The 22,418-nt window shown below is 32.3% G+C and overlaps 1 protein-coding gene across 1 annotated transcript; it reads left to right on the top strand.

The window, feature by feature from the left end:
- Positions 1-3,899: 3,899 nt before the first annotated feature.
- On the top strand, positions 3,900-22,403 carry LOC106078541 (DNA mismatch repair protein Msh2-like). Its single transcript, XM_056034184.1, has 27 exons — positions 3,900-4,039; positions 5,975-6,024; positions 6,576-6,611; positions 7,173-7,257; positions 8,468-8,613; positions 8,763-8,873; positions 9,432-9,518; positions 9,722-9,845; positions 10,298-10,384; positions 10,723-10,781; positions 11,496-11,616; positions 11,732-11,842; positions 12,989-13,125; positions 14,517-14,633; positions 15,052-15,166; positions 15,281-15,336; positions 16,267-16,356; positions 16,661-16,832; positions 17,347-17,472; positions 18,475-18,570; positions 18,699-18,763; positions 19,200-19,367; positions 19,507-19,598; positions 20,417-20,571; positions 20,665-20,732; positions 21,394-21,507; positions 21,647-22,403. The coding sequence occupies exons 1-27, from the start codon at positions 4,006-4,008 to the stop codon at positions 21,812-21,814; spliced, it is 2,790 nt and encodes a 929-aa protein (XP_055890159.1). The 5' UTR covers positions 3,900-4,005; the 3' UTR covers positions 21,815-22,403.
- Positions 22,404-22,418: the final 15 nt, after the last annotated feature.

Below are 22,418 nucleotides of genomic sequence, written 5' to 3'. Positions count from 1 at the left end.
AATGCAGTATTTTATATAAATAGCCCACAAATGATGTAGGTCACAGCTGGGGCTGCGCATAGTCATGAGATATACTGCATTCCTCACCAATCTTAGGACTCGAAGACAAGCCGTATTATTATTATTCTATTCTATTCTAACATTTTTGGCTTGCCAACATTCAGCTTTTTAAAAGCTTAGCCCAATTTTAGATAGATTAATATAGATATCCATAGGTCAGTGCTCCAACAGTCTAATTCTCTCCCCCTTCCTCTTTATGTGACAGGCAGGAATTCCACGTCACAGGAACCAGACGGTGTCTCCAGTCGCAATCAGCTAGAGCTAAATATATTCAATATAGGCCTATAAAAGGGCATCGTGTTCTCCTAGGGCATAAGCTGTCAATCAGAGAATCAGCTAATTCAATTATTAACACTTACAAACAATGCAGGTCAATGAGATCAGATAATACATTGGAAAGGATCATAATACAAATGAGGGGGGGGGGGGGGGGTTAAACATAAACAAGAACGATGGATAGTGGTCAGCGATCATGAAGTCGGCCACGAACAATGGAATGTAGAGAGTGCCCGTTCTTCTTCTTATTATTGAAACTGTCAGGTAGAGTTGAGCCTTTGGCTCTTGGAACTCTAGGCCAGCAAAAGTAAACAAGAGCTCCCTCTCACCGGCCTGAATGAGAAACAGTGTACACTGTTCTGTCTGACGGGTGGGTCAAACTTGCGGCAAGAGACCGCGTACACTAAGACCCCCGCTATTTTCCTTTTCTATACCAGGCTAACTGTGCGGGACACGCCATTTATGTAACGGCCCCTTGAGGAACAGCGCCTGGATTGTGACAAGGTTGTGGGAGCTTTTTTACAACTCCGCACAGTGCAATGAGGATGCTCTCGCACCCCCACAAGAGTCTTGTTTTGCTAACCTTTAGCCTAATCGTTTCCTCCTACGATCGTTTCCACCCGGGCGCCACTATGAGGCAGGGTAGCATGCCCGGGAGTGCCCGTTCAAGGGACACAACTCTTGACTAAGTAAAATTTAGTAATCTCTTCTCTAAGCACAGCTCCAATGCGTTAGAAGGATCTTCAAGTCGATCAGCCGAGATAAAATAAAATGTGCAAATATACACATCACAGTTGCGACAATGAACAATTGACGCAAAGATGCAAAGATAAAAATGTTAACACATGGTAGACATAAGTTAATGCAATTAAATATGTACACATGAAATAATTATGTTTCCTACTTATGAAAGTGAGTAGCAAATGTATTAGACCAGCGGTTCTCAACCTTTTATGCTCGGCGACCCCTTTTTACAATCCGTCTATCTGCCGCGACCCACACACACACACACACACATACGGCTGTAGAAGAATAGACAATAATAATCTATATTTTCGATGGTCTTAGGCAACCCCTGGCTAATCGTAAATCGACCCCCAAGGGGGTCGCGATCCACAGGTTGAGAACCCCTGTCTTAGACTAAATCTAGCGAGAAGAGGAAAAGGGTAAAATTGGACTTGGAAAGGGAGAATAACAAGGATGAAATAAATAAATAATTAATGCTGTGATAAAATTGAGAGTGGCACTGTCCGCAAGGTTTTGGGCTGTGACATGTTTGAACATGATATATAAATCTCATAGGAGAAAATGCATCTAAAGTACAAGCAACTCACTTCTACAATTCAAGTGCCCCGGACCCCCAAACGATGGAAAATTCCTAGTTACGCCCTTGTATATGGATTTAATATATTATATTTATATATTTATATATATAATAGTATTTGACGTAATGTGTTTTTTTTTATGGAATGTCCATAAATTATTAGATAAATTTTATGAAATGATGAAGGGAAAAAAAACTGCTGATAAAACTGGGGGGATGCAGGGTGTAAATAGGCCTAGTATCAACCGGCGATTTATCAGTCCTGGAAATGCGGATAGGACGTAGGCCTAATAATCTCTCCTCTGAAGAAACGTCTGTAATATATAAGATAAGATAACCTAATGTAGGCCTAATCGTGACCTCCGTGACCTCAGGCCGTAAGACTGGTTCGGATCGTGACGTAGTAGGTCAGCGACCATTGTTTCTGGTCGTAACCAGAGCCTGGCTGTGTGTTAGCATTAGCGCTTAGGCGAAGTGTTGTAAAATGTAACACAACCAACGTGTAGTTGTTGTCCTCATAACTATAAACAGACGTATTATTCAAGCAGACAAATTACTAGGTCTAGACTTAGATCCTCATAACTATAAACAGACGTATTATTAAAGTAGATAAATTACTAGGTCTAGACTTAGAACCTCATAACTATAAACAGACGTATTATTAAATTAGATAAATTACTAGGTCTAGACTTAGATCCTCATAACTATAAACAGACGTATTATTAAAGTAGATAAATTACTAGGTCTAGACTTAGATCCTCATAACTATAAACAGACGCATTGTTAAAGTATGTCGAAGGTGCCGGCCTAATCGATGTGATAGTATTGATACAGAGTGCATAGTCCAGTTTTAGACAAGAATTTAATTAAAAGATAAATTGTTTAGGCCTACCATTCGCTTTACACACTATAGGCCAGAGGCGGACTGGGTATCTCGGCATTCGAGCATATATATGCAAGGCTGGTACAGAATTGGTCGGTGGGACCGCCAACAAATGAATCACTTTGAATCACACCAGGCACAAGTCCGTAAATGATTTACAAATGAGTTACAAACACGTTCTACATTGATTTGGACACAATCATAAACAATGTGTCAGCAACTAGTTTGTTGATCTAAACAATAGAAACAAGTGTTCATGTCGCTCTCTTTTCAAGTGTTAAGTTTTACTCCTGTAGTCATTCAACTCATTTCAAAATCATGTAATAACGTTTTCTATTCGTACTAATTAAGGTTGCATTTTTTTAAAATTCCTTTTGCCTCCAGACGCGAAACTAGAATCTAAACCGACCACCGGTGGCCAATGGTTATGTCTGCGCTGGATCTGGCAAAATATGTAGGTCGCAGCTGGGGCTGGCTGCGAATAGCCACGATCTTTATCAAATTTTACATATTATGACGACAGTTACGAATGGACACCTAACAAACGGCATATAGGTCCTATTATTGGCCGATTTTGACACCCAGTCCGCTCCTGCAGTGTAGGCCCACTATATGCACAGTAGGCCTACTAGGCACAGGTTATTTCATACAAATAGGTAATGATCCTGTTTTATAAAATTATTTATTTTTAATCTTAGATATTTAATGGTAATTTAAGTCACATTTCCACCTAATTAAGGGGGGTCGGCAGAAAACGGCAGCGTAGGGCCTATATCTATAGGCCTATTGGTCATCAAGCCTGTCATAAATAGATGTAATTAAAAATTGTTTCGATTTTTTCTACAAATCGAATTTCTATTATAGTAGCGTTCCGAGTTATCGTCATTTATAGATTAAATAGTATTTTTAGGGATGCGGGTGCATTAATAAATAAATACTATGTAAATATAAATATCCAAGATAGGCCTAAATCGCTGCTTGGTCGTGCGGTTTGCCGCTGGACTGTGGTTTGGATTTATCGATGCTCCCGGGTTCAAACCATGCCCGCTCCTATCCGCCGTCGTCCTGCGGGAGGTTTAGACTATAGGAACATCCGAAACTTGTAAAACATTTTACAACCATTATCATTGTTGCATTCGTCTGTAGATCTGTTGGATGGTATAGTAATTTTTCTATAATTTAAACTTTATTTCATGTAAATAACCGAACTAGAAGTTATTGAAAATTGTTATGGAAGTTTGTGGGGTGTGTATTGTCTATACCGTAATGCCCCCCCCCCCTAATTGTTTACAATACGTTTTTATCATGGTTTTTATCACCATCTAAAAATGCGAAAGAAAATAAGAGGTGGTAAGGGTTTATTATGGGTTATTTCCCGCCATCACTGAGTGTAAACATCTTTCCAAAGCCTGAGATTAGCTGATTATTGCAACTTGGAAGGCTAAGTCACGTTATTCTAGACATGGCATTACAGCCTAAACAAGGATTACAATTAGGTAGGATGTCTAAGTCTAGACAATAAGACTCTACTCTGAGTACTAGATATAAAATACGCGTAGGGCCGTAGGACGTAATCATCTTCTTTTTTTAAGTAACGTTTGTTATTATTGTATTACTATTAATTACTAGACTAGAGTCTAGAGTATTAGTAATAATTAGACTTTAAAAGTTACTTACTTTTACTTTATTAATAAAATAAATAATATTATTAGTCTTAAGTTATTAGAAATTAGACAATCATCACAATGAGTGACAATGGTCACAACCTCGATCATTATCATAAAAAAAATAACTTGACATATTATGATAATGATGATAAGTCTTAAACTTAAGTTAAATTAACTTAAACTTAGGCCTAAGACTTAGATCTAGATCTAAGTCTTAAACTTAAACTTAAGTTTAGTCTTAACTTAAGACAAGATTATACCTATATAATATATTATATACTAATAATAGTAATTTGCCCCCTAATTAATTATAAATTAATATAGAGTTTATTTTATATTAATAGACTCTAAGTAAGACTAAGTCTAGTCTAGTCTTAGTTAGACTTAGACTCTATATTTTTTATTAGTATTAATTTTAAATTTAGAATAATTAGTATGACTGTAGAAATTATAAATATATAGTCTAGTAAGTCTAGTATCTAGTACTTAGTAGTACTAGTACTACTATTAGTATTAGTATTATTGTAATTATTATTACTTAGGCCTAGGATCTAAAATGTCTAAATCTAGATTTAGATTATAGTAAATAGATCTAGAAAATGTCAGAAAAATTGTGATTGAAAAAAGGAATTTATGTCTTTAACTCATAACCATGATGATAGATAGATGATCTAGAAAAAAGAATTTTATTTAATATAGATTTATAAAGATCTTAAATCTATATATACATCAATATATATCATCATTAATTATATGTGTATAATACTAATAGTCTAATAGTATAATCATAATGTAAAATAATGCCTTTGAGCATTATCTGAGATCTCCACAATGTTGATCAAAGATACACCTTTAAACAATGCATAAATTTAAATTATATATCATTTATTATATAATTCATTTATACTTGATGATATCAATGAGAATAACTACCTAGTCACCTACCTAGTCTAATAGTACTAATACTAGATCTCTAGCTCTAAACCTGTATTGTATCTATATTACTATTAATTATTAGTATCTAGAATTTATATAATTATAGATAGATATCTATATATAGAGAGTCTAGATCTAAATAATAAATACAGCTACTTAGGTTGTTGTTGTTTTTTTTCATTAAGGCTTGGGACAGTAAAGTAGTAAAGAAGACTTGAGTTAGAGTAAGGTTTAACCAACTGGGCACTATATCTAGATCTAAATTCTAGATCTAGTTATCTCTCTAGTGGACTCGACTAGATCTAGAATTTAGACTCTAAATGTAGCGGGTCAAGGTCCAAGTAAGCTCATAATGTTCTGCTTTTCGGAAATTAAATTAAATGCCATTCAAAGTACAATATTATATGCTGGACGTGGTTGGACATCTGCCTTAAGCTGTGACATATTATATATACATTACATTTGTTCACATAGCACTAACTCAGTTGCAGGAGTTATAACTATAGTTGATGGCCCCAACACCTTAATAAGGTGCTCCACTTAGTTCTGTCATATCTTTTTTTTCATTGAGGTTGACTCCAGAAACCTTAGCACTGCAAGAAAGTGGAGGTTTCTTGCTGCTGAACCCCATGCATGGTTATCTTAAAAATACTATCAAAAAATGAATAGAAAGAGAAATCCAGAAGGGTTTGAAAAGTATATTTTTACATGCATACAAATTCTTGTAGGAATAGTTACCCTTAATAGTTAATTAAAAGCTAATTAATAACATGTCTAGATATATTTATAACATTCTTACATATAATCTTACCTTCATCTTTTCTCCAGATAATGCACAAGAGATTGGTTTTGTAAATTTTTTTTCAAATTTACCAGAGGTAACGGACACAAACAGTGTTACTTTTGTTAGCTTAGTTTGCATCTAATGTGACAAAATATGCAGGTCAAGGGTGGGTCTATGCAGCTATGTGAAGTACTCTTCCTTAATCTTATTTATTAAAGATATCTTATTTAAGATGTAACTTTATTGTTATAAGCTATGTGTTTGGTACTAATATAATATTAACATTAATGTGTTTTACCATGATAAAATTTGTTCGTTTTCTATATTATATCTATTATATTAATTTTAATAACACTTTGATGATGACTAAAGATGCATTAAACATCCAAATATAAATAAATGTTATTGTTGAGTAATTTAATGTATTTATAATATTATAAATATTGATCTATTTATTTTTTAATTCACAAAGGGTTGGAAGTATGCCTATTTATTATATTTCTAAATCCATTGCACCATTTTTAATTTTAAACGAAACTTTGTCTGCTATGACCATCTGTCATTTTTGAGTAATAAAATAAGATTGTTTAGATGTTTGCTTATAAAAATGATAGGAAAAAAATCTTTTTTTTTTTCTCTCACTAGAAAAATGGCACAACACTTAGAGTTTTTGACAGAACAGTGAGTAGATTTTCACTTATATTTAATTTTACTAATTATTAATATAAAAAACAACAACAAAGCATTTTATCTTTTTCTATCGTACATTTTTGCTATTCATTGCTGGTAGGAAAGTTGTCAGAGATTTGTTAACAGTAATTTAGTTTGTCTTAGAGCTTAATATCAAATTTATACTCTTTTTTTTTTCTGAAATCAAGAAATTCAAGCAATTTGTATTAGTCCGTTATTTTCAATTTCATGGTTTTAGTTTACCTACTTTAAGATACTTTTTTTTTATAAGTGATATCTCTTAGGGTTAGATATATTAAAGCACTACTTAATTGATCTACATTGTGGCACTACTATTTTTGTAAATTTTACATTATTCTGTGACAAGTTAGAGTGATGTTACTTTACTAACATTTTTGCACTTCTTAAAACTCACTCGCATTGTGGCACTACTTTGCTAGTCTTAACTAAGTTATGTCAGACCAAGAAATGTTTGCATTGGCAACAAAATGAAATCTTGAAATATTTTTGTGTATCGGTTGCATTTATGAAAAATATTTTTTATTCTGCCAGGACTATTACACAGTACATGGTGAAGATGCCTTATTTGTTGCTAAAGAAGTTTTTAAAACAAATGGAGTCATCAAATTTATTGGAGGTAATTATTCTTTGATTTTGGCAAACATTAGACTGGAAAAAAATATTTAAACCAGTTATTACTTAGATGTGGATTCTCCTATGCCGTTCAGCACATTGGGCGTGTTAGTGTTAGTAAAATATTTTAACATTGAGGTGTAAGTAATAAAAAAAAAAAATCTCCTCTTGTCTCTTGTAAACTGAAGCTGTACCTAACATACATTTTTTATTACTGCTTACATATGTCCACCCAGAACCATAGAGATAAAGTGACATTCATTAAAAAGGAAACTCCTTTGGATTTGTTCTGGCCCCCTTCCCCTCTTTTTTTTTTTTTTTTTACATTGTATGATTGTGATGTTTTTCTTACCTTGACCTATATATTACTTTTGTTATTGTTGGTGTACCTCACTGGATAAATAGAATGTATGAATTAACATGTTAAATTTAAAAAAAAAAAAAAAAGTATCATCTAAGTAAAAGAACTCCACATACATAACAAAACTGGCAATCATATCTCTCAATACTGTATGATTTGTTTCCCTTGTTGATGTCAAGCAAAATTAATTAATTATCACTCTTCAATTAACTAATTGGTTAATTTTGTGATTGATTCGTGTTTTGCCATCAACAATAATTAATTGGGCAAAGTTTCCACTTGATCTGAGAATGGGAAGTGGGGAAAATAACGTGTTCAAATTTGTATCAGACCGACAGAGTGAGTTGATCGAAGCTTTGTCAAAAATACATGTTGCTCAATAAAAGAAGGGCACAAAGAAAATAGAAAGAAACATTTTGTAAAGTAAAGGAAGTAATTCCAATATTTATAAGGTTGAAGTTCCCCTTTCAGACCTTGCAATCTGTAGGGCAGATGATGTTAAGGTCATCTGTTTCTTTGGCCTATGGTTTAGGGGCAGGGTGTCATGGGGACAGCACAACGACCAAATATAAGGTTTAGATGAAAAAAATATATACTGCTACTGTTATGCCTATATATACTTTACATCTAATAATAATAAGGCTTCGAGTCTGAAGATTAGTGAGGAATGCAGTATTTCCCGTGGCTATGCAGCCCCAGCTGTGGCCTACATCTAAATATTATGAAAAGCCTTTATCGGTGAGACTTTCAAAAATAAAAAAAAAAAACATTGAAAAGAGAAGCAGTTGAATTTAAATCTCAATCAGTCTTGGAAGATGTTTCCTTACAATTTTGATTTTTAATATTTCTTTAGGGTCCAAGAAAATTGAATCTGTTGTAATGAGTAAGATGAATTTTGAGGCTTTGGCTCGAGACCTGCTTTTAGTTCGCCAGTATAGGGTGGAAGTTTACACAAATAAAGGCGGGGCTAAATCTAATGATTGGGTCATTGCCTTTAAGGTGAGAGAATTCATTCATTGATATACAAATTTCACATTTAATGTTTAAAAAAAAACAACTGTTAAATTACTTTTATTTTTTAAGAATCCAAAAAAATTGTTGTACGTTAAGAACTGTTATTATGTAATGTTTTCTATATCTTTATTTAGGGATCTCCAGGCAATCTCTGTCAGTTTGAGGAGCTTTTATTTGGCAACACTGAAATGTCTGTGACTGGAGGAGTTTTAGGACTTAAGATTGCTAATGAGAATGGACAAGTGGTAATATAAATGTTTCATTAGATTCAATGTTTAACCAATAGCTGTAGACTATTTCACTATCACTCAGTTTAAAGAGGATTCTTATAATTTATTTTAGCCTTTTAGATCAAACCTGCTTTCTTTTTTCATAAGTCTAGTTTTTGAAATCAAAACTTTAATGTTACAATGTAATGCGCAGCTGTAAAAGAAGAGTAAATTACCCCTTTGCTGTATATAGGGCGGTTGATGTATCTGTATAGCTCATTTGTTTCTATGGTCAACTGTAAATGAGGGTGTCCTGTGGCCAACACAACTTCTAACTGCCTTTACTTTCCCCAGCTTATGTTGCATACCCATTAGAGTCTGGTGGACTCACAGGTGTCCTAAAAAGTTCAAAATCCCAGTCTTCACAGAGATTCAAACATGGGAACCCCTGGTTCTGAAGCCAAGTGCTTCAACACTCAGCCTCCTAAAAATGTCTTAAATTAATCAAATGTTGATCAGATTATTGTTATGGTTTTGATTATTGAATAATATTTAATATTGAAGGACTAAATAAAATCTGAACATGTTTCACAGTATGTTGGTATTGGTCTTGTTGATCCCATTTTGAGAACTTTTACAGTCAGTGAATTTCCAGATAATAACCAATTTTGCAATCTGGAGGTAAGATAATTCAAATAATGTTTGTAATTTTTAACAGTGATTTAAATTTGAATAAATATGGTACATTTACAATTAGATAACACATTGGTAATTATTTAAAGTCTTTATACAAAATTATGCATTGATGATTTAGTTTCAACAATTGTCTGTAAAATGATCTAATATGTAAAATAATCTAATATATAAAATAATCTAATCCCTAGGCTCTCCTTGTGCAACTAGGACCAAAAGAATGTTTGATACCTAGTGGAGATATTCCAGGTGATGCTGTGAAGTTAAGACAAATTCTTGCCAGGAGTGGATTACTGGTTACTGAGAGGAAAAAAAGTAAATGTTTTAAATATTATACATTTAACCTTTTTTTTTTCAGTGGTAAAGTATTTTATTTGCCAAAGTCAATTATAGTATGTATATTTATGCATTTCTAACAGAAGACTCAACTGCACATTTTGGGGAAATTTTAAATAAAAGCATTAAAAATTACTTTTTTTTTTCCCTCTCAGTTCAAATATTTATAAATTCAAAATCAGTCTAGACAACAATACATTAGATTTATTTATCAACATTTTTGTTGCTATAAAAAGAAAATTGTGTGATGCACAAACCCAGGATGTAGCACCGTGTGCTGAAAGCTGTCTTTGGGTCACCTCAGGGTTGACTCCTGAAACCTTTCCTGTTTTTGGGTACAGCATCAAGGCTGTAGAGGTTCGGATTCTTCAAAGTTTGGGTTATGTACTTTTATTTATATTTAGCTTAGATCAGTTTCTTTTCTATTCAAGGTGAATTCAACAACAAAGACATAGTGCAGGACCTTAACAGGCTACTTAAAGTCAAAAAAGGAGAAAAATCAAACAGTGCTACATTGGGTAAGAGGTCTCATTATTGCTAAAAAGTGCTGTAAATAGCATTCCAGACAATATACAATAGTTGTCATTATAGAAGTTAACAACGAATATTGAAACACTATCAGAAGGATAATTAATGTAGTCTATTATCATTATTGGCTTCTTTAAAGAAAACTGCTACTAAAATAACATTTCTTTACTATGCATGTACAAAGTCTTAGTAAAGAAAAATCATGTCGAGTTTACTTATTGATCAACATATTCACTACTGGTCATTTGTCAAAAAAAACAAACTTTTTCTAAATTCATATCTAATCTATATCTTAGTTGACATTCTGTTTTGTTTTTCTTTTCATCAGATGAAATTGATAAAACTATTGCTATGTGCTCATTATCAGCTGTCATTCGATACTTGGAGGTAAGATTCCCGGCCTAGCTTATTTAACAAACAAAAAAACAAGAAACAAACAGCATATGGTCTTCTTGTGAACATCTTTTTAGCTGTATTAAAAGTTGTATGGTCATTTGAAATCGTGTGTGTTTCAAACTCAGCTACATGCATGTAAATACATTTGTTCATAATTCGCAAGCATCTTCTGATAATTCATGAGTCAGGTAATTAAAAAAGCATCGTATATCACTCGAACATTGCTACCATCTCTTGAAGAGCTTTTTCATGAAAGATGTCTTTCCAAAACACGATTCTTAAAGATAACCTGCACCCACTAAACATGTTACATAAGATCTGAACGAAGTGGTCGTCTCCTTTCCATTAGGACTAAATTAGAAAGATTTTAAAACTCTTTCATCCCACTTTCGGTCAGAGTGGTACAAGATCATCTGTCGTCGTTGAGAAGTACATAGAGGTCTAATTTATAAAGCGCTGGTTATGAGTGTGTATGTGTTTCGTGTGTGAATGTAGTTCATATTTTCATCTATATTGTTATTGTACAGTTGTTACGCTGAGGTTGTCAACTGTAGTCAAACTGAATTTCCATTTGATTGGATCAATAAAAATTATCTTATCTTATAAAAAATATTCTACAAGATACATTACACACCCAACTTGTTTACTATTACCAGGAATTTTAAAATAATCATCAAGTGTCTTTTTTTTTTTTCTTTACATTAGCTGTTGACTGAAGAAGACAACTTTGGTCAGTTTAAAATTTCAACCTTTGACCTCAGCCTTTATATGAAATTAGATGCGGCTGCTGTTAAAGCGCTTAACCTTCTTCCTGTTGCCAATGAAGGTACAGTTTATATTTAAGTTTCCTAATTTATACTTTTTATTTTAAATTCAGTTTTATATATATAAGTATATATTTGTTTATAGTCCCCTCTGTTTTTGCATTTTCAACAAAATAGCCAACAAGAATCAGAGCCTATTAGGCTTACTCAACAGATGCCGCACTGCACCAGGTCAAAGACTGTTGTCTCAATGGGTAAAACAGCCACTGATGGATTTAAAAAAGATAGGTGAGTAACGATTTTACAGAATGGAGCAGCAAGATGTTAACCCTTCTAGTTTCTTTAGATAAAAAGCTTTTTTTTTTTTTTTTTATGCCTAAAAACAAAACCCTGAAATAAAAAAATCTTGTTGTTATTCAAATTTTTTTTTTTTTAGTATCCTTTTATAATATAGAAGCTTAAATTTTAGCATAAATTAAAAAATATTTTCTAATCTCAACTTGCTTTCCTTTGTTTTGGTGGATTTTCAGTTCTGCTATTTTGTAATTTATTATAATTGAATCATATTTAAAATGATGATGGATTTGTAAAAATTATTAAAAATAAATAATTAAAAATTAGTTAATTAAATAATTAAAAAAATAGGGAGGTACTTTTTCAACTAGGTAGCTTTCCTTGTGTTCATGTAATAAACATACTTTTCCTTGTTATAAAGCCAAAACTAAAATTTCCATTAATTTTTTAAATTATACAATTTTATCATAAATGCATCAGTCTGTGCAATATTGTACATATCAGTATTTTAAAAAAACTTAAACTATGCAGCACATTTTCATTTCCCTTAGAAATCAGCAGTTCATCAAGTACTTATTATGAAACCAAAGGAAATAACATACTTTTATATTAAAAGAGTTTTTAACTTTCTTTTTTGAAATGATGTAATACTTCCACAAGCTAAAGAGAACATGTTGCTTTAACAAAAAAAATGTGTATTTATATATTTTGTTGACCCATGTATCTGTTATGTGGTTTGCTTTGCTAGGTAAAATAGGGTTAGGGTTAGAGTTATGTCTTAGTGTGATGATTGGGAGTATTGAAAATATTATTGTGTTTATCTTAAATCCGGCATGATGATAATGATGACCCAAATATTGAAGTCAGTAATATATTCAATCTTTCTTCCACATTTTAGACTAAATTGATTTAAGAAATCTCCTCGTTATATAGAAGGAGCGATTGATAATTTTGACTATTATGCTGTTTTGTAGATATGTTGTAAATTCATAAGCATGGCCAAGAACAAACTCTGTCAACTGGCCATGACCAGTAGGAAACAAAATGTAATTTTTGAATTTAAAAAATAATTATAAAGAGGATCATTAAATTCTAAAATCAGTCATAAAATTAATTCCTATTGGTCTGACAATTCCACAGAGGAGCGTCTGAATGTTGTTGAAGCATTGATTTCCGATTCAGATCTCAGACAAACTTTGTATGAAGATCAGTTGAGGAAAGTTCCAGACTTCCAAAGACTTGCCAAGAAGTTTCAAAGAAAAAAAGCTTCACTTCAAGTAAGATGCATAAGTAATGATTTGTGGGTAATGTCTACAATTCAGAAATGTATATAGTGATGCAAACAGTTTTTAATAACAGATAATAACAAAATGTAGTTTAGATGTAAAAATATTTTGAAATAATACTAATAGATATGATGACTGCCTGGTCATGAAGTATGCTCTTCAGACTCAAAAGTCTCAAATATGTACCCAGTCTACTGCCATCAATGATGTCCTGCAGGAGGCTTGGGCATTTCTAAAGGAATGTCTAAAATTTGTAGAACGAAGATTATCATTGCAAATTTTTTATTTTTTTAAATAATTCTTTATTCACCAGTGAGAAGATATGATAATTTTTTTGCTATTTTTTTTTAACTGTATCAACAATAGTTTCAATAATAACTGATTTACATTCCTGCTGTTAAGGATGCACCTTTTGACATCCTCCATTAAATTATACAAATGTATACAAAATATTCAATTTTATCATTGATTACATAATGTTTGGTTTAGGCACCATTAAGCTTTTGAGGGGTGGTGGGCAACTCATTTAAGCCTCGGCTAGCTACATAAACCAAACTTTGAATCCGAACCTCGCTGTACCCAAACACAGGAAAGGCTTAAGGAGTCAACCCTGCGGTGACCCATAGGCAGCTTTCAGCACACGGTGCTACATCCTGGCAGAACCTGATCCTAAACTGTATCAAGTATTTGCCATTACTTTGTTAAATCACTTATGCAAGTAGTTTTTTCATAAAAATACACCACTTTTACTCTTTAGTATGGGAACTGACTATTTGCCATATTTTTAACACATTTATGCCAATGGTTTTAGATTTTTTGTCAAAAAAAATTTTGTTTACATTTGTATTGCTATGTTATGTAAGTTCTGTCCTACTACTACATAAAATAATGTTTACTTTTTTAAAGAGAAAAAAATATATTTAGTATTCATATTAGCTGGACATAATTTAAAACAACAATTAATAAATAGTTTTTCATATTATCGCGTGAACTGCAGCACTGCACTATGCCATAGAAAACTTCACTAAAGTAATTTTTTTTTTTACAGAAATGTTTTTTTCTTGAGGATTTGAATAAGAGATTGAGCCTTTACAAAACAATTAGATCAATTAGATATTCATTACAAGACATCAGTTAGGCCAGGTTCACATTTAACTTCACATTCACTTTCACCTATCCTTTGGTCTGCTGGACAGCTGGGGCACCACACAAGATCTGTCAACCTTCTTTCTCCATTCTTCTCTGTCATTTGTCTTTCATAGAATTTAATTCTGATGTTATTTCTGAAAATAGTGATACCTGCCTTAGGTGGACCACTTTGGGGGCCGATTTTGAGTATATGTTTCCACTGTCTTTGTAAAATTGTTTTTATATTATGACAGGATTGCTACAGGGTGTATCAAGCCTTAGATAAACTTCCACTTTTGCTAGACACATTGGGAAAATATGATGGTGATCACAAGGGATTAATTCAAGAACTTTTCACCAACTCTATCAAGGTCAGTGATACATTTCCTTAGTTTTGATAGCTCTTGTACCTGTAGAACATGGTATTACTGTGTTTAGTTATAGTTTTTATGTTGCCTCTGAATAAAAACATATCTTTAAGATTGAATCATTATTGAAGTTGTGAAAAAAAAAATGAAGCCATGATTTCCTGTACTTGTACCTATTTTTTAAGCTGCAAAACTGATTTCATTCTTATGTCATAATGATATCTTGAATAATTGCAAAAGTACACCTCAAATTTAAATTCATTTTATCTACATTTTACTTGTATTATTAATATCAGTCAATATAGTGATCTTAAAAACATGAAACAATAAATATATTTTTTTTTAAATTGATGAAACCTGAAATTACTATAAGTATCCAATGACCTACTCGGTATCATGAGTTCTAAAATGTTTCTTGCAGGATCTCCTGGCAGATTTCTCTAAGTTTCAAGAGATGGTTGAGACAACTATTGACCTTGAGCAAGTGCAGAATCACGAATATGTCATCAGAGCAGACTTTGACGATTCACTGGCAGGTTGTGAACAATTTCAGTTGCAATAGCTTTGGATTTGGTATTTAAACCAAAAAAAATGTTAGTTAATCTTTTTCAATGACAAGTTTAAAAGTCTAACTTTCCTGCCTGTTTCAGATTTGCGCAAACAAATGAATGAAGTGGAAGAGAACATCAGAAATGAACTCAATAAGGTTTTGTTCTTGTTTGCTCTATTATTAAAATTGTTTCTTTTTTAATGTTTTATGAATTTATAAAAAAAAAAAAGTTGTGTACCAGTACTATTTTGGTGAGGAAATAACAAAAAAATATTGTTCCAGCATTTCAGAAGTAGGGTTTTTACACACCTTATATCAACTCACTCTGTCTCTCATGTACACATTTGTAACATGTTGTTTCTCCCACTTCCCATTCTCAGATCAAATTGAAACTTTGCATAATTAGTCATTGTCCCTAGCAATGAAACAAAAATTTGACCAATTATTTTATCAATTAGTCGTAATTAATTAATTTTGTTTTATAGAGAGATAGTACTGGATGGGGAGATAAGCCTTGTGTAGAGAATTAGATCATCACCCTAAAAATTTGAAAGTAATAATAGATAAGTTTAAAACCTTCTATTTTCATAAATACCGGTACTTGTCTAGTGTAGCTGTTAATATGTCTATCTTTGACCTATGAGGCTGCAGCCCTCAAGTTTGAATTCATTCAAGAAACTTTTTTCAGGTTTTAAATTGCTTTTGAAGGTTTGCATGAAAGCATTCCATATACCTCCTCCACTCAGCCTCCCCCCCCCCCCCCACCCCAATTCTCCACAAATGATTGAACCATAGTGCATTGAGCATTCTAATCCATGAAATAGCACTTAATAAAAAAGATCGGTAAAAATATTTCTAATTGCACCAATTTATTATTGTTAGTCTAGATCTATTAAAAATTAATTACGTAATTAAATAAAAATAATATATACAATGGCACTTAATATAAGCTTCTTTTTTTTTAATATATATATATATATATATATATATATTTTACTTGTTTTTATTCTTGATTTGTAACTTTTCTTTTTACGTCATTTGTTATTTTTAATTTTTTTTTCAATATATATGTGTATTTATTACTAGGTTGCTAGAGATCTGAATTTAGAAGCCAACAAAACAGTCAAGCTAGAAAATAGTAACCAACTTGGATATTACTTTAGAGTTACTAGAAAGGTAATTCATTTCTAAAATTTTATTTTTAATTCATACATGTTCTGGAAGAAAGCATTGTAATAATTTTTATTTTACTTTGATAATTTATTAATTAAATCCTAACATTTATTAGGTCTGGACCTGTCCCCCCACATGTGAACTAAAATTTTAAAAGTCCAGTATTTACTTTTTTTTTAAGTTTCTAGGTTGACTATTTTTACTCACATGATAAGAGGAAAAAAAAGAGGTCATAACACTGCTAATTAACTATTAAGTATAGTTTGAGTTACAGTTAACATGGTTTTTACTCTTTTATTTTATTAAGGAAGAAAAGGCATTACGGAACAACAAAAAGTATCACACTATTGACACCAAAAGCAACGGGGTTAGATTCCACAACAGTGCTACCAAAATCTACAACAATGAATATCAACAGATTCGAGATGCTTATAATGATCAGCAAAAAACTTTAGTTGTGGAAATTATAAACATAGCTGGTAATGAGTTTTCTTTTTTCTGTTCTCACCTTCACATTGAATGTTAAATAATACTGTCATATTGACTTGCATGTTAGTTTAGGAATGATGTCAGTTAGACCTCTACAGTTAACTCTTGATAGCATGATAGTTATGGGGCCAGGGGTGTGTTGGATTACAGATAAGGTTAGTTGTGCGTCAAAAAAATTAACAGTATATGTCAAGAAAATTCTGTTTACTGTGCAACATGATATTCTTTCAGACTTTTGAGGGTATAAAATAAAGAATAGATGAAAAAGAAAAATGTATTGCTCCAAAAAATACTAAACATATGATTTCAGCTTTCACATACTATACGTAATTACAATTTAATCCTGCCTACAATCTTAAAGTATACATACTACAGTGTACATTAATTACATGAATTTACATTGGCGCCACATCAGATGACTGGTCAGATGATGAAGGGTCGGACTATCCACTCAACTGTAGATTATTTTAAATGCACGTCATGTATTTTCCTTCTCGTTCAAAGCTGGTTATGCAGAGCCCATGAGTCTACTGAGTGACATTCTGGCCCAACTAGATGTGTTGGTTTCATTTGCTGTAGTCTCTGCCTCTGCTCCAATACCTTACATTCGACCTACATTACACCCGAAAGGTAGGCTTGCTCGTCTCTTATCAAAATTTTTTTTTTTTTTGCTTAGAATCATGTAACTTTTGAGAAAGGCCAGTAAAAAATAGTTGCATTAAGTAGTAACAGTTATTTTTAATTTTAGAAACAAAATATGTTATAAAAAATTTAAATGTTTAATTTTACTTTCTTATTTTTGTGTATCTTCCTCTTCTGGTTACCAGTAGATATTAATTTGTCCCACTCTTCTTATTGTGTGTGCTAACAAACTAAAAGATCATTTCAAGGAAATAAATGATTTGGGAAACACACTATGGACTGAAAAAAAAGCATTTGCCTTTCTCTGCATCTTGACTTCCTGTACTTCAAGTTTCATTCCTTCAAAACTTTATTCTCCATTGAGAGGTGCAAGACACTGGCTCCAAACACCACTGTAATAGAATAACTATATATGAAGAGCTGCCTGATCTGGAAACCCACAGCGCAATTCATTTCTGACATGGGTTTAGTCTTCTGAACCCTCTAATGTAATAATGAGAATTCAGAAGAAACTTTCTGCTCGATGACAGCAGGAAGGAGTTAAAACACAGGATCTACTATATATACTAGGGTTTGTTAGCTTTCAGTTTCTACACAGAAGAGTAAATAATGTAAGGGAGATAATTGGTTTTCAGTTTCAATACTTTTGATTTCTAAGTTTAAACAAAAAATCAATATATGGAGGAGAAAAGTTTCTATCAGTTCATTTAGTCTCAAGCTTCATGTGAAGTCTACTTCTGTTAATTTATTATTAGATTTAGATTATATTGTGAATTATTACACAAAATATTGTGTGTGTTCTGGTGAGTTCAACTTGGAAAATTAAATGATTCTATTTCAAAAAGAGTTCTGTTGGCTCTTCACCAATATTAGAATCCCTGGCATACAATTGGATACTGGGTCATCAGATTAAACTTCTGAAAATATCAAGACATATTTACCACCCAAATTGACCGTAATATATATTTCTTTGATTATCTACTCACACAGGCACAGGGCGTCTCATTTTACAGGAGGCTAGACATCCTTGTCTTGAAATGCAGGATGATGTTTTTTACATTCCCAATGATGTCACTTTTGAGAAAGGTTAGCAAAAACTAGTTGCATTAATTTTTAACGTAAATTTATTTTAGAACAAAATGTTTTTATAGAGACTCACAATGAAAATATTTTGTATTACTTTATCTTGTTTGTGCATCTCATTTTTTAAATAGATAAACAGATGTTTCACATTATCACTGGTCCTAACATGGGAGGCAAATCTACGTACATTAGATCTGTAAGTTTTAAAAATGCAATCTTGAAAGGATAATAAATTTATAACCTACGGCTATTACTTCAGAGAAGTAGTAGTCCACATATGCAGTAGTTCAACATGCTAGGAATGTTTTATTGATTTTAGAAAGAAAAAAAATTTTTACTTTTTGTATATCTTATGAAAATATATATTGTATATTTTTTGGAATACTTCTTAATTTAAAAAAAAATCAATCAGTAAAACAACTGAGAACAATACATTTGTTGTAAATAGTTTTCATTTTGAAAAATTAGACTTGTCTTAAAAGCTTTGGGGGGAAAAAAATTGTATGACCATGCATAATATATAGTTCTTTTCAGATTAGTAGAAATCAATATGTATACATTGTTGCATTATGGTTTAGAAATAAACCTGTAGTTGAACTGTATCCAAAGTTTGTATTTTACCCTGTTACCAGGTGGGAGTCTGTGTTGTCATGGCACAGTTGGGATGTTATGTCCCTTGTCAGACTGCAGACATGACTGTAGTGGACTGTATCCTGGCCAGAGTTGGAGCTGGGGATATACAGATGAAAGGAGTCTCCACCTTCATGGCAGAAATGTTGGAAACAGCATCTATACTTCGGGTCTGCTCATTTGATTTCTTAAACATTCCTCAATGCAATATACTAATATATGTTCTTATTTAGCCCATATTTATTTTCAAATGATGAGCCAATCACTGCATGGGTTAGGATGTTATATGCTTGTCAATTTTGATTTCAGACAGCAACTTCAGATTCACTTATAATCATTGATGAACTTGGGCGGGGCACTTCAACATATGATGGCTTTGGCCTTGCATGGGCTATATCAGAGTAAGTTCAGAGTAAATAATGTTTCACCTTCACTTATCCTTTAGTCTGTTGGACCATTGGGGCACCACATCTGTGGAGCATCTCTCTCTCCATTTCTCTCTGTCTTTTGCCATGACTGGAATCTCTTTTAATAATGTTTGTCTTCTCATGACTTTATCTGTCTGCCTCATTTTCTTTTCCCTAGCACCTTTCCCTGTCAAGGAGATGATCTGCTTAATTTTATTCAATGTTGTTAACAGAAATCATTTATTTTGTTTTATAAACTAATCAAGCTTTTCAGTTGTTTTTTTCATAAGAATTCTAAAGGAATGCAGTATTCTTTTTTTTTAAGTACAGTTGTTCAAATAGCCTTCTCAATTCACTTTTACTTATATCTCCTAGACCTGCCAATTTGAGTGTATTTATCTTTTAGGTCTATGTTATTATAATTCATTTTTGAAGTTACCAACATTTGATCACTTTTTTTATGATACAAATATAGTTCCTGTTATTTTAAAATTTGTCCAGAATACTGACCATAACTCTAGTCAAAGGGGCATTTGGTTTAAAAGATAATATTATTGCTTGGCCAGAGCCCATTTCAAAATGGTCTTAAATTAACTTAACCCTGAATTTCTTGGAATTTTAATTTTTTTTTTTACTATTTGCACATCACAGATAAAATCTTTTAGACTTAAATCTAAAACAAAATTAGTTAACCTTGCAGAGGAGGAGTTGAAGAAATAAAAAAAGGGGGAAGTAATGCTTTTTATTTTATGAATTATTTGAATATTGTCCAAACAAAATTTATTATTTTATAAGTTTTTTTTCTTTTATAGACATATAGCGAAAACAATCAACAGTTTCTGTCTGTTCGCAACACACTTCCATGAACTGACAGCTTTGTCTGATGAGATTCCTACTGTCAATAATCTCCATGTGACTGCCTTGACCACAAATGATACACTAACTCTTCTGTACAGAGTTAAACCAGGTAAATAGTCGCACAATTGATGAATACACATTTCAACTAATAGAAAAATAAATATACTATTTATTTTAAAAAAATGACGTTTGTCTCCTCCAGGTGTATGTGATCAAAGTTTTGGTATTCATGTGGCTGAGTTAGCACACTTTCCTAAAAATGTTATAGAGGTAGGTTTATATTTTAGCCTTGGAATGCTGGCAGACCACAGAATGAAATTATGAAGTCCAGGAGATAAATTAAATTAAAGAGAGTGTATATAATATATATATATTTGAATGTAAGGTATCAATATGTATGTCCCGTATAGAAACCAAAACCGTTTGACCAATCTTGATAAAACTTGGTATAAATGCTCCTTACATCATAACAGAGACTGAGGTGTATGTTTAATGCCCCCTCCACAATTGGGGGGGGGGGGGGGGCTAAATAAAGAAAATTATCTCCATTACAGTATTTGATATGAATGTATCAGTAAAACGGGTAAACCCATTATCATACTCTACTTTTATTCATATGACAAAATTTTTTAAAATGTGACGGGAACATTTGACATGTTTGGCATAGATCTAAATCCAGTGCACTAGATCATTAATCCTCAAACTAAGGCCCACAGGCTGCAAGTCATATCCAGCTAGTATATAACCTGGGTGCATCCATTGTCTTCTGAGACAAAAGGAGCCATATATATATATATATATATATATATATAGATATACATTCACAGATGTTTTGAGTACCGGTTAGCTAGAATTTTACAGTAGGCTATGTAATTTATTTATTTTTTTACCAGTTTTATTTTCTTTTTAATGTTATGAATTATTTCTCCAGGCCGCTAAAAAAGTTGCAAGTGAATTAGAAGATTTTCAGACCATAGGCTTAGAAAGTTGTGGATTGGATGGCAATGATGAAGTTGCTGTGAAACGAAGAAAATTGGCTAAAAAAGTATGCATTACTTTTTATGTTCTCACTAAATGTAGCCAAGCAATGAGTTCATGTTTTCTCAATTTAACAAAAGAAATTTCCCATAAAATGCAATTATGTTGAGATGGTAAAGAGTTATAGAACTTTGGTATTGTTTCAGGAAGGAGAAGAAATCATTCAAGAATTTCTGGAGAAGGTAAAGAATATTCCCTATGCAACAATGTCTGAGGACAAATTGATGGAACATTTGAATCAACTCAAGGCTGAGGTGGAACAGAAAGATAATGCTTACATTAAAGATATTTTAGCCAGAAGGCCCAGCTCTTAATATACTAAACTATTTGTTCTGTTGTAAACATTTCTGGGAGATATAACAAGATCTGGAGAATGACTTGTTTTTATAACACTGATCATTGTTTATACAAGTGGTGGGTATACTTCAGGTTTCATGATGTGGAGTTCATTTTTGAAATCATAAGTGCACACACTTACCCTTCAAACCCACAGCTCTTTAATGAAGTGATTGTTGAAGCTGTACTTATATTGAATCTGACATAAAAGGGGGCACTAACTCTCTGGTGACTCTTTTTTTTCTCATCAGAACAAATGTAAAACTTTTTTTGTTTTAAGGGTTGAGCAACTCTTGGAATATTTGACTCAAAATTATTGACAGCATTTCTTGAGCTACAGTCCTGAGTGTACATGACAAACTGATTATTGTAGGGAAAAAAGAAACATGACAAATGATAGAGTTCATGTCTAATGAAAACTAGAAAAGCTTTGTGTAGTTATGATCAGTAAACCATAATGAGAGTATGTAAACCAGATCACATATTCCACCCTATTGGAGTAAAATGTTATGAAACACTAGTGAAGTGTTCAATCTGACTTAACAGAATTTAAGAGATTTTTTTTTTTTTTACGTAATGTAA

The sequence above is a fragment of the Biomphalaria glabrata genome, chromosome 6 (genome assembly GCF_947242115.1).
Source record: "Biomphalaria glabrata chromosome 6, xgBioGlab47.1, whole genome shotgun sequence".
Taxonomy (NCBI): domain Eukaryota; kingdom Metazoa; phylum Mollusca; class Gastropoda; family Planorbidae; genus Biomphalaria; species Biomphalaria glabrata.
Note: the sequence above shows the minus strand (reverse complement) of the source record. Positions and strands in the feature narration are given on the sequence as shown.